The sequence below is a fragment of the Podarcis liolepis genome, assembly GCF_965112155.1.
Source record: "Podarcis liolepis genome assembly, chromosome: 13".
Lineage (NCBI taxonomy): Eukaryota > Metazoa > Chordata > Lepidosauria > Squamata > Lacertidae > Podarcis > Podarcis liolepis.
Window position 1 is genome coordinate 2,477,462 of NC_139573.1, and position 12,893 is coordinate 2,490,354.

The 12,893-nt window shown below is 50.4% G+C and overlaps 1 protein-coding gene across 7 annotated transcripts in view; it reads left to right on the forward strand.

The window, feature by feature from the left end:
- Positions 1–12,893, forward strand: part of TFR2 (transferrin receptor 2) — a 49,506-nt gene that overhangs the window by 16,258 nt on the left and 20,355 nt on the right. For 2 of the 7 annotated variants that reach the window (XM_083472571.1, XM_083472570.1), the window contains 3 exons: positions 7,551–7,610; positions 7,719–7,938; positions 11,728–11,917. In XM_083472571.1, coding sequence (XP_083328697.1) covers positions 7,551–7,610; positions 7,719–7,938; positions 11,728–11,917 — 470 coding nt within the window. Of the gene's footprint in view, positions 1–3,604; positions 3,762–6,870; positions 6,971–7,152; positions 7,195–7,550; positions 7,611–7,718; positions 7,939–11,727; positions 11,918–12,893 lie in introns of those variants that run through there. The other 5 variants (XM_083472573.1, XM_083472576.1, XM_083472574.1 and 2 more) reach the window with 5 other exon arrangements.

Here is a 12,893-nt window from a genome sequence, read left to right on the forward strand (position 1 = left end):
AGTACATAACAGCCATAGAATTGTAGAGTTGGAACAGGGCCAGCCCACCCATTAGGCAAGGCGAGAGATGACTGCCTCGGGCGGCAGGATCCACAAGGGCCATAGATTCCGCCTCCAAGGAATGTATCGCGTGCTGCTGTGTGCTCCTTGGAGGCTGGATCTGCACCCTCTTTGGCAACCTCCCCGCAATGTTGCCTGTTGGAGAATAGGAGGCACTGGTGGTCTCCCACCCCTGGGAAGGGAATGGTGGGGGCTGGCTTCTGGGGTAAGGCTACCAGACGTCCCCATTACCCGGGGACAGTCCCCGGATTTACAAATCAGTCCCCTGACAAAATCCTATCATTCCTACTGAAGTTGAAAAGTGTCCCCGGATTCACTGAAAAAAATCTCGTAACCTTATTCTGGGGTCCCCTGGACTCTGCACCCACCAGGCCTAATTCAGAGTGGGCCCCTTCCCCTCCCCCAGCGGCAGCCTTTTATTCCCAGTTCAGCCATTGGATAATATTGATGTGATTCCCTGCGTTGTCCCCAGTGCTGAACTTCACTCACCCCTTCTTACCTGGTAGGAGGGGAAAACAAGAAAACTAGCTTGCTCCATCTTCCATGGGACAGCCCTATATATATATTTGAAGATGCTAACATATCTCCTCCCAGTCTCCTTTTTACCAAGCTGTTGGTCCCTTATCTTTCCCGCCCCGACCTGGCCACAGTGATCCATGCGACAGTCATCTCCAAGCTTGACTACTGTAATTCGCTCTACGCGGGGCTGCCCTTGAAGCTGTCCCAGAAACTCCAGCGGGTGCAGAATGCTGCAGCGAGGCTCCTCACGGGGTCTCTGCCATGGGAGCATATTCACCCAGTGCTTTTCCAGCTGCATTGGCTCCCAGTGGAGTACAGGGTCAGATTTAAGGTGCTGTTTTTGACTTTTAAAGCCCTTCACGGCCTAGGACCCTCGTACGTACGGGACCGCCTCTCCCGGTATGCCCCACGGAGGGCCTTACGGTCTTCAAACAAAAACATCTTGGAGGTCCCGGACCCTAAGGAAGTTAATTAGCCTCAACCAGAGGCAGGGCCTTTTCAACACTGGCTCCAGCCTGGTGGAACGCTCTGTCTCATGAGACCAGGGCCCCGCAGGATCTGATTTCTTTCCGCAGGGCCTGTAAGGCAGAGTTGTTCCGCCTGGCCTTTGGCTTAGAATCAATTTGATTCCCTCCCCCTCTTTCTTTTTTCCTTTCTCCTCCTGTGAAGAGGCTGCATCTTAATGTTTTAATGTTGTACTTTAATCTTATTTTTTAAGTTGTATTTTAATCAACTTGTTTTTATTATTGGTTGTTAGCCGCCCTGAGCCCGGTCTTGGCTGGGGAGGTTGGGGTATAAATAAATTTTATTATTATTATTATTATTACTACCAGGCTAAACATACCCAGTTCCTTCAACCATTCTTCATACAGCTTGGTTTCGCGACCCTTGTTCATCTTGGTCGGCCTCCCCTGCACACACTCTAGCGTGTCAATATCCGTCTTAAATTGTGGTGCCCAGAACTGGACACAGCACTCCAGGTGTGGTCTGACCAGGGCAGAATAGAGTGATACTATGACCTGGACACTAGACTTCTGTGGATGCAGCCGAGAATAGTATTTGCCTTTTTTGCTGCTGCATCACACTGCGGACTCACGTTCAGCTTCTGCTCTACTAAGACTTCTAGATCCTTCTCACTTGGACTTTCACTAGATCCTTTTCACTTTGGAGCATAGAAAGCTGCTTTATACCGACTCAGACCAGGGGCCCATAATCTGGCTCAGTGTGGTCAACACACTCAGCTCACAGTATCCATGAATTGCAGGGGTTTGGACCAGACGGTCCTTTTTGGCTCCCCACCAAGCCTACAACTGGTTCCATAGAAACCCTTTCCAGAGCCACAGCTATAAAACATTGTCTTTTCAAAAACGTCGCACAACCGGTGTTTGCTAGTCTTGTTCAAATCCCTCGCTCACACTGTCTTGCTAGGAATGCATCTTCTATCTTTAAAGATAAGAGCCTGGCTGGATCAGGCCAATGGCCCGCCTAAGCCTGAATCCTGTTCTCCCAGTTTCCAGCCAGGTGCCCATTATGGGAAAGCAGCAAGCATCTCTCACTGTTGTTTCCAGCAAGGGGTATCAGAAGCCTCGCTGCCTTCAACTCTGGAGGTCAGAGCAGAGCCCTTCTGGCTAGCAGCCATCGACAGCCTTATTTTCCTCTAGGAATATGTCCAGTCCTCCTCTGAAGCCAGCCATTACTGCCTCCTGCAGGAGCGAGTTCCACAGGTTAACACTGTGATCTGCGTGAAGAGGGACTTTCTTTTATCCGCCCAACACTCATCAGCATCATTAGCTGTGCGATGCAGTTCCAACATGCCAATATTTGATTTAGTCGCTTGCTTCTTAATGCGGCCTTCATTCGTGTCACTAAACGTTAATAAAGGACCCACGGCCTAGGACCCACGTACCTACGGTACTGCCTCTCCTGGTACGCCCCACGGAGGACCTTAAGGTCCACAAATGGCAACATTTTTCAGGTCCCAAGTCGCAAGGTGGTTAGATTGGTCTCAACTAGGGCCAGGGCCTTTTCAGCACTGGCCCCGACTTGGTGGAACGCTCTGTCCCAAGAGACTAGGGCCCTGCAGGACTTGACATCTTTCCGCAGGGCCTGCAAGACAGAGCTGTTCCGCCTGGCCTTTGGTTTGGACTCAGTCTGACCCTTATGTTTCCTTCCCCTTATGGTCTTGAACTATCGGCTACTTTTAAAATGAGGCTGCATTTTAAAGTGCATTTTAACCTGTATTTTAAATTGGTCCCTCCCCCCCCCCCCCCGTCGCCTATTATGTTTTTACTGTGATTTTATTGGTGTTAGCTGCCCTGAGCCCGATTCTGGCCTGGGAGGGCGGGGTATAAATAAAATTTATTATTATTATCATCATCATCATTATGTTGTTGTTGTTGTTGTTGTTGTTGTTGTTGTTGTTGTTGTTGTTGTTGTTGTTGTTGTTGTTTAGTCGTTTAGTGGTGTCCGCCTCTTCGTGGCCCCCTGGACCAGAGCACGCCAGGCCCTCCTGTCTTCCACTGCCTCCCGCAGTTTGGTCAAACTCATGCTGGTCTCTTCCAGAACACTGTCCCACCATCTCGTCCTCCGTCGTCCCCTTCTCCTTGCGCTCTCCATCTTTCCCAACATCAGGGTCTTTTCCAGGGAGTCTTCTCTTCTCCTGAGGTGGCCAAAGTCTTGGAGCCTCAGCTTCAGGATCTGTCCTTCCAGTGAGCACTCAGGGCTGATTTCCTTCAGAACGGAGAGGTTGGATCTTCTTGCAGTCCACGGGACTCTCCAGAGTCTCCTCCAACATCATAATTCAAAAGCATCCATTCTTCGGCGATCAGCCTTCTTGATGGTCCAGCTCTCACTTCCATACATCATTACGGGGAAAATTATTATTATTATTATTAAAGGCAAATCTGCAAAAGGCAAAAGTGGGGAGGGGGGTCAGGGAGGTGGGGCTGCGTGGGCACACCCCGGCACATGTACACAAGCACACCCTCCCTGCCTCCACCCCACCCCTGGCTAGAGGGAGGTCAGACTCTCCTCTCTGGGGCTGGGTTGAGTGACCTGGACGTTTGGCCCACGAGGGACGGAGGGAGGAGGAGCAACTCAGCAAGGGAGCAAAAGAGGGGCAGGCGCTGAGTTCGACAGGAGACCCAAAACGCCTCCACAAAGCCAGGCCTCCCCAAGAACCAGTGAGTCTTTGGGGTGATGGGTGGATGGAGGGGAAGGGCTTTGGGCATGGAAGGGAGTGAGCGGCGGCAGGGTTCTCTGGTCTGTTTGTTTCAGGGGAAGGGCTTAGGGTTAAAGGTTGGGATCTCAATCAAGTGCCACGTCAGGGGATCGCTTTGGCATATCTCACACCCAATCTCTCTCCCCCCTACTTTAATTCAGCCTTCCCCAACCTGGTGCCCCCCATATCTGTTTGTACCCCACTTTTTCCTCCAAGGGGCTCAAGGTTCTCCTCCTTACCATTTGATCTTCACAACCGTCCCGTGAAGTAGGCTAGGCTGAGCGAGACGGTGACTGGCCCCCAAGGTCTCTCAGTGTGTTTCACGGCCGAGTGGGGGGGGGGATTTGAACCCTGATCTTTCCCAGGTCCTGGTTCAAAAGTCTAACCTAGGGGTCAGCAAACTTTTCCAGCAGGGCGCCGGTCCACTGTCCCTCAGACCTTGTGGGGGGGCGGACTATATTTTTTGGGGGGGAATAAATGAATTCCTACACCCCACAAATAACCCAGAGTTGCATTTTAAATAAAAGGACAGTCTACTCATGTAAAAACACGCTGATTCCCGGACCATCCGCGGGCCGGATTGAGAAGGCGATTGGGCCGCATCCGGCCCCGGGGCCTTAGTTTGTCTACCCATGGTCTAACCACTGCTCCACACTGTCTCTTGCTGTTTCAGGCTACAGCTCCCACCAGCTGATCTAATTCCTATCTGGCCAGACTTCACCTACAACTTCTGGATTAGACTTTGCCACTTTTGTGCTGGGATGTGGGGATCCTGGTGCGAGGGGAAATAAAAATCCGGCAAATGAAGGGTTTTTATTTTTTATTCATAAGATAACTTTTACCTCCACCTTTGTGAAAGCAGGATGCAGGAGGTGGGCAAGGAGAGAGCCTCAAAGTCCAGGAAACACCAGAGGCACAGTCTGGAAGGTCATGGAGTAAAAACTGGGGACCCCTCTCCCCCCAAATAAGGGGTAATTTCTGGGGGACTCAGATCCAGAACTCCTGAACTTCCTGCCTGATTGGGAGCAGGTCCCAGCTGGTTAAAGGTGCTTTAAATATCAGGATTCCTTGGTCCCCCCAAAAGGAAATAGGATTTATGGGGGTTCAGTTTGCAAGGCCAAGATCCGGGACTCTTGAGTTTTGCTGGGAGGAGGCGTGAATATATATATTTGAGGCAACAGAGCTGAATTCCTGACTCACCACACACAGGAGCTAATATTTAACCTGCTCTTTGTGTGTGTGTGAGAGAGAGAAAGAGGGCGTTCATTGGAGGAGAATCTTTGCCCCAGAGAAGCCAGGGGCTGCCCCAAAGAGAGAGGCAATCTGGTGTAGTGGCTACAGCACTGGACTGGGACCAAAGAGCCCAGGGTTCGAATCCTCCCACTCAGCCATGAAACACTCTGTAATTTGGGGGTTTAGATGGGTGTGGGTGGCAGAGAGCTCCCATCACCACCCTGAACTCCTTGGAGGATGAAGTGGGATACAAATAAAAAAAATAAGCAAAATAAACTTTCTTTTTCATTGCTCCTGTTCTTCCATTTCCCTTCCTCCAAGGCAGGTCATTCTGGGTTTAGGAAGGGACGACTGGTGGGGATAGGGGCAGCCAGAATCAGGCATAGTGGAGAATGTGGCTGTAGTTCAGTGGCAGATAGCACGGCATGCGGAAGGTTTCAGGTTCAACCCCTGACGGCATCGTCAGGTAGGACTGGGAGAGATAACCTGTCTGATACGTAGAGGTATCGCTGCTGCCACTCAGTGTAGACAATACTGAGCCAAAGGCAGCTCCCATTGTTCAGTGAGGAGTAGCATCTTGGCTTTATTTTAAGGAAAGAACCACTGCTCAGCAACAGAGCCTTGCATGCATAAGGTCCCATGTTCAATTTCCAATGGTATCTCTAGGGGGACCCCCTGCCTGAAACCCTGCCAGTCAGTGTAGGTGATATTGAGCTGGATGGAGCATCCCTCACCAATAGATGTATATGTGTGTGAGTGTGTGATTTTCCATTACACAGATGACGTGCTTCTGAGTGGGCCACGCCTCCCCCCCCCCACTGAAAACGTGATTTGATAAATTGTTTGTCGCTTTATGGTTTGAAAATTGCTCCAGAAAAGATCCAGGAATCTTCTCCCTTTCATTATTTGGGACACAAAATGATAGCTAGCTATTCTATTCCTATTGTCCCTGAACTTCCCTGAATATAGTGGTACCTCAGGTTACATACGCTTCAGGTTACATTCGCTTCAGGTTACAGGCTCCGCTAACCCAGAAATAGTGCTTCAGGTTAAGAACTTTGCTCCAGGATGAGAACAGAAATCGTGCTTCAGCGGCACGGCGGCAGCAGGAGGCCCCATTCAGGTTAAGAACGGACCTCCGGAACGAATTAAGTACTTAACCCGAGGTACCACTGTATTGCCTGCTGTGGAGAGACATGTCTTGTTGCAGCTGGGGCAGATGAAGGCGTCCAGCTGCGCTGCTGCAGCTGCCCCATGCTGTCTCTTCTCCCTTTGCTCCTCCCAGGGGTCATTCCTCCTCCGGTCACTGCTGTGGCTGCATAACCCGGCTGCCTTTCTCCAGACCCTGCGGTCGCCTGCAAGGGATTCCCACACCGCAGGGGCTGATGCATGCAGCCTTCCTTCCTTTTTCTTTTTTTTGCCAATAATATTTATTAATTTTCATCAATAGACATAACAAAACAAAAGAAAAAAGAAATATACAACAACACAATAAAAAGGTGAAAAAGAAGAAGAAAAAATAACAGACTTAAAATACATAAACAGGAAAAAAGAAACTCAGTTAGTTAATTAAAATCCATTTTCATAAACATTTTGCTTGACTTCCTCTAATCTCCTCCATCTGAATTTCCTCTTAATTTGAATGTAGCAGTTTCCAATATCATTATTTCCTAAAACAATATTACAGTCGTATTCCAATTTCTTTACCTTTCTTATAGTACATTTTATTATTTATATATTTAAGCCTAATTTAATCCTAGGCCTGATTGGTTCTTTCAAGTGGTTACATATCTTTAATATTAGAATATTTGTTCAAATATTCTTTGAATTTCTTCCAGCCTTCTTGGTAGTCCTCTTCTTTCTGATTGCAGATTCTCCCGGTGAGATCAGCCAGCTCCATAAATTCCATCATCTTCATCTGCCATTCTTCTACCGTTGGTAATTCTTGTGTTTTCCATTTTCTGGCTAGTAAAATCCTAGCAGCTGTTGTGGCATACAAAAGTTCTTTCACATCTTTTTTTGGCAATTCAGTACCTACTATCCCAAGGAGAAAGGCCTCTGGTTTCTTAATAAATGTATATTTCATCATTTTCTTAAATTCATTATAATTTTTCCCCCAGAAGTCCTTTACCTTGGAACAGGTCCACCACATATGATAGAAGGTACCTTCTTTTTCTTTACATGATGCTTGCAGCCTTCCTGTTCTAATGAAATAAGCAAATTTGACCCTGGCCCCGAGAACGGAGGAAGTGGTACGTGCACGACAGGTGCCTCCGCCGGGCCAGCTGGGTGGGCTGCCTGCCTGTGCAGGGCCTGATAAGAGTCCCCGAGGCAGCGTCCCCGATAATAAGGCCCCATCGGTTAGTCACGTCTGCAAAACCACCCATTTCCCCCTATGTTTCTGGGAGGGAGGGATGGATAGCATGGTGGCAGTGATAATCCTGATAAGCGGCGGGTGGGGTTGGCGGAAATCTCGTTTCACGTTCTTGGAAGCTGCCAAACATCTGCCTCTCCGCAGGGCGGGAACCGCGCAAAACCGGACGGCATGGATTTCTGGAGATCCCGGCTACGGGACGCGGTAAGGCTGCGATATTGGCGACCTGGCTGGGTCCGAGGGCTGTGGCCTCCGCCCTGACTCCCCCTCTTTACCGACTCCCCATTTCCTTCCTCCTCACCCCCTTGCCAGAGGAACAAGAAGCTGCCTCGGCGATCCTACTCCATCTACCGCAAGATGCCCGAGGGCGACGGAGACCCCGAAGGACTGCAGATGAAGGTGGTGGAGGCTGAGGGGCCCGGGACCACCCGGGGCGGCGAGAAGGCAGGAGACACGGCGCAGTGCCTGTGGAAGGATCGCTGGAAAGCCCTGGTCTGCCTCGTGCTCGTGGGACTCCTGGTCTTCATTGTGGGTGAGAGGAATCGGGTCTGGACCCCAGATCTGGCCACGGGGCTGATCCCTGCCTGGGCTTCCCTTGTGCAGAGGCTCTGTGTCCCTATTGCGATTATAAGGATTTGTTATATAAATATAAATAGTAAAATACAGTGGTACCTCGGGTTAAGTACTTAATTCGTTCCGGAGTTCTGTTCTTAACCTGAAACTGTTCTTAACCTGAAGCACCACTTTAGCTAATGGGGCCTCCTGCTGCTGCTGCTGCTGCTGCTTAACCTGAAGCACTATTTCTGGGTTAGCGGAGTCTGTAACCTGAAGCGTATCTAACCTGAGGTACCACTGTATTAGGAATTATATAGTACCATCCATGGGTGCCTTACACAAAAGGGCAGGTTCATCTCACTGGGAGCCAAGCTTCTCATGTAACCTGTACCTCAGGTTACAGACACTTCAGGTTACAGACTTCGCTAACCCGGAAATAGTACCTTGGGTTAAGAACTTTGCTTCAGGATGAGAACAGAAATCGTGTGGCAGCAGCAGGAGGCCCCATTAGCTAAAGTGGTGCTTCAGGTTAAGAACAGTTTCAGATTAAGAACGGACCTCTGGAACAAATTAAGTTCTTAACCCGAGGTACCACTGTATTTCACTGAAGAGTCAACAAGGAAGCTGTCTTATACATTTCAAGCACATGGTCTCCACAAAGAAGCCGGAATACTGTAATTTTACCCTAGACAGGGGTACAGTTCCCAGCACCGTTAACAAACTACAGTTCCCAGGATTCTTTGGGGGAAGCCATGTGATTGAACGGTTGCTGGAAACCGTAAGAGAGAAGAGTTGCTCTTGTGTTCGAGTCCTGCTTGTGGGTTTCTTGTGGGCCACTAGCCTGATCTGTCAGGGCTCTTATGATGTTGTCATGGTCCGGTTCACGGGCGATCGAAGTCCTGGCTGGGGACATCAGGACCGGGGGCAAGATGGCGGGGTGGGAGCAGGAACGGGAGTCCAGAAGCTAGGAGTCAGGGAGCCAAGAGTCCGAGGGTCAGGAAGTAAGGAGTAATGAAGTCAGGGGTCCAAGGATCAAGAAGCAGGGAGTCACGAAATCAGGGGTCCGAGGATCAAGAAGGAGGGAGTCACGAAATCAGGGGTCCGAGGATCAAGAAGCAGGGAGTCATGAAATCAGGGGTCGAGGATCAAGAAGCAGGGAGTCACAAAATCAGGGGTCCGAGGATCAAGAAGCAGGGAGTCTAGAAGCCAAGGTTCAAGGATCGGGAAGCGAGAAGCCAAACGCAGCAAAGCAGGGAACGTGTTGCTGTGGCAAAGAGCCGAAGGCAAATGCTGACCTTATATCCCTTCCCGGCTCTTGCCACCAGGTGCTGTGAGTTACCAGTCGGCCTCACCTGTGTGGCCGCGCCTTGCCTCTTCAGAGCAAACTTAGGAAGGCCCCAGTCCTGCAAAGCCCTATTGGTCACAGGGCCCAGCTCCTGCACGCACTCCTGACAGATGTCCTTATGGTGTGTATGCATCCTGAATCATAAGAACACAAGGAGAGCCTGCTGGATCCGGCCCATGGACCTTATGGTGCCGCATCCCTTTGTCACAGCAGCCACAGAGGCCAAGAGTCTGCTCCCCTCCTGCAGTTTCCAGCAAGTCCTATTCAGAAGTATCTCTGCCTCCAACTCTGGAGGCAGAACATAACCATCCTGGCTAGGAGACAATGATGGTCCTCTCTGTGAATTTCATAGAATCCTAGAGTTGGAAGAGACCCCAAGGGCCATCGAGTCCAACCCCCTGCCAAGCAGGAAACACCATCAGAGCACTCCTGACATATGGTTGTCAAGCCTCTGCTTAAAGACCTCCAAAGTAGGAGACTCCACCACACTCCTTGGCAGCAAATTCCACTGTCGAACAGCTCTTACTGTCAGGAAGTTCTTCCTAATGTTTAGGTGGAATCTTCTTTCTTGTAGTTTGGATCCCTAGCTCCGTGTCCGCTTCTCTGGAGCAGCAGAAAACAACCTTTCTCCCTCCTCTATGTGACATCCTTTGATATCTTTGAACATGGCTATCATATCACCCCTTAACCTCCTCTTCTCCAGGCTAAACATGCCCAGCTCCCTTAGCCGTTCCTCATAAGGCATCGTTTCCAGGCCTTTGACCATTTTGGTTGCCCTCCTCTGGACACGTTCCAGTTTGTCAGTGTCCTTCTTGAATTGTGGTGCCCAGAACTGGACACAGTACTCCAGGTGAGATCTGACCAGAGCAGAATACAGTGGCACTATTACTTCCCTTGATCTAGATGCTATACTCCTATTGATGCAGCCCAGAATTGCATTGGCTTTTTTAGCTGCCGCGTCACACTGTTGGCTCATGTCAAGTTTGTGGTCAACCAAGACTCCTAGATCCTTTTCACATGTACTGCTCTCAAGCCAATTTGTCTAATCCTCTTTGAGAGCTATTCTAGCCGTTGGCCACCACTGACTCCTGTGGGAGGTAGTTCCACAGATTAACCATGTTCTGCCCATCAGACCCACTGGGCCAGCCTTTCTCAACCTGTGGGTCCCCAGATGTTGTTGAACTACAACTCCCATCACCCCTAGCTAGCAAGGCCAGAGCTCAGGGATGATGGGAGTTGTAGTCCAACAACATCTGGGGACCCACAGGTTGAGAACCGTTGCACTGGGCCATCTAGCCAGACACTGACTGGCAGCACCTCTGGAAGAAATCAGAGGGAGGACTTCCTATCAGCTGCGACCTTCTGCATGCCCAGCAGCCGCTCTACCAGCTGAGCTACACAACCCTTCCTAAGGGGTGGGGTGGGGAGGTGAAGGAAGGAAGGCTATGCAACTCCTTCTCCCCCAAGGTCCAAGTGGTCTCTCTGCCTCTGACTCCTCCATAGACCCCACCCAGGGTTGGGTAGCTCTGCCCACCCACCACAAATCCCACTCTACCTGGCAGTGGCTCCAGCTGGCCTTCCTCCCAATTGCCCTGAGCTCCACCCAGGTAGAAATCCCGCCCAGAGATTCCTCTCCTGGCCGTTGAGCCCTTTGCACTCAGCTATTAGACACTCATTCTGTTCCTTTCTGAGCCAAGAAGCCCATGTCCTGGCCTGATTGGACAGGTCTCTTCTCATATTCATATATCCTCCTTGCAGGTTTTCCCCTGGGGCATCTGGTCGGCCACTGTGAGAACAGGGTACTGGACTAGGTTAGTTCCCTTTGGCCTGATCCAGGATTCCTAGAGAAAGAGCTCTCTCGCTCTCTCATAGGACTTAAACCCAGCAGGTTTAAGAAGAAGTCAGGGCAAGGGGAAGGAAGGCTTGATGCACGGTTAACCTATGGAACTTACAGCCACATGAAGCACTGCTGGCTTGGGTGCATTTTGAAGATATGACCCCCAGTCATATCTGGGGGTCAACAACATTTACCTTTCCTCTGAATTTCTAGGCACAGGTCCCCGTCCAAGTTCTTCCCCCCTTCCACTTTCTCTACAGAAACCTGTTCTTTACAGCTCAGTGGAGCAAACAGCAATTCACAGAAAACCCGAATTGCTGTTTGTTCCGAGTCAGAGTTAAAGAGTGGGTTTCCCTGGGGAAAGCAGTGGGGGGGGGGAGCGCTTGGACACAGAAAGGTACATGTGGATGAGTCCTAACATATCCAGCTTCTAGTAAGGCCTCCAGGTATCCCTACATTTTAGGCTATGGGGAAACTTCCGGGTTTAAATTTGGGTGATTGGCTCACCTTTTGCCCTGTGACCCTACTAACCCTCTGCTTTAAAGCCTGACTGCCCCCCCCCCTCTGTCCTCTGCTCTCCTCAGCCTTCCTCCTGGGGTACGTCTTGTCCCGAGGGTCTTCCTGCATGGTCTGCGGAGACTACCTGGCCGTGGTGAATGACGAGAGCCCCCCCGAGGCGGAAGACGGCCAGAGGGGAGCCCCGCTCTACTGGGCTGACTTGCGGGAGATGTTCCAGAAGTACCTCAATGAGGAGAAGATTGAAGGGACCATCAGGTGAGGTCCTTTCCCCTCGCCCCAGAATTGTGGGAAGGACGTGGAACAAACTGATGGGGGTGTCGTGGGGCCACGGGACTCCAGGGACGACGGAGTTTCCATCAGAAACAGGAGCAGGAATTACTGTACATCCACCATTTGCGTGTTTGCCCAAGTAGAGGATCGGAAACCATGCTGGCGAATACAAGTGACAGCCGCTATCCCTTTTTTTGCTCTTGGTGGTGGATGTTACGTAGATAGTTATTTTCTGGGCTGTTTCTGACGTTTCCCTTCCACTGAAATGCTTTGAAGTTAATTGTGAATCACACAATTAATTACAGTGGTACCTCGGGTTAAGAACTTAATTCGTTTTGGAGGTCCGTTCTTAACCTGAAACCGTTCTTAACCTGAGGTACCACTTTAGCTTTCTTAACCTGAGGTACCACTTTAGCACAATTTCTGTTCTCATTCTGAGATAAAGTTCTTAACCCCAGGTACTATTTCTGGGTTAGCGGAGTCTGTAACCTGAAGCATCTGTAACCTGAAGCGTCTGTAACCCGAGGTACCACTGTACATTTGTTTCTGCTATAACATGGGTAAAGGTAAAGGACCCCTGGACGGTTAAGTACAGTCAAAGGCAACTATGGGGTTGCGGCGCGCATCTCGCTTTCAGGCCGAAGGAGCCGGCGTTTGTCCACAGACAGCTTTCCGGGTCATGTGGCCAGCAGGACTAAACCGCTTCTGGCGCAACGGGACACCGTGATGGAAAACAGAGTGCACGGAAACGCTGTTTGCCTTCCTGCCACAGCGGTATCTATTTATCTACTTGCACTGGTGTGCTTTCGAACTGCTAGGTTGGCAGGAGCTGGGACAGAGCAACAGGATCTCACCCCCGTCACAGGGATTCGAACCGCCGACCTTCTGATCGGCAAGCCCAAGAGGCTCAGTGGTTTGGAGCACAGTGCCATATAGCAAGGTGAATAACACAGTGTTACAC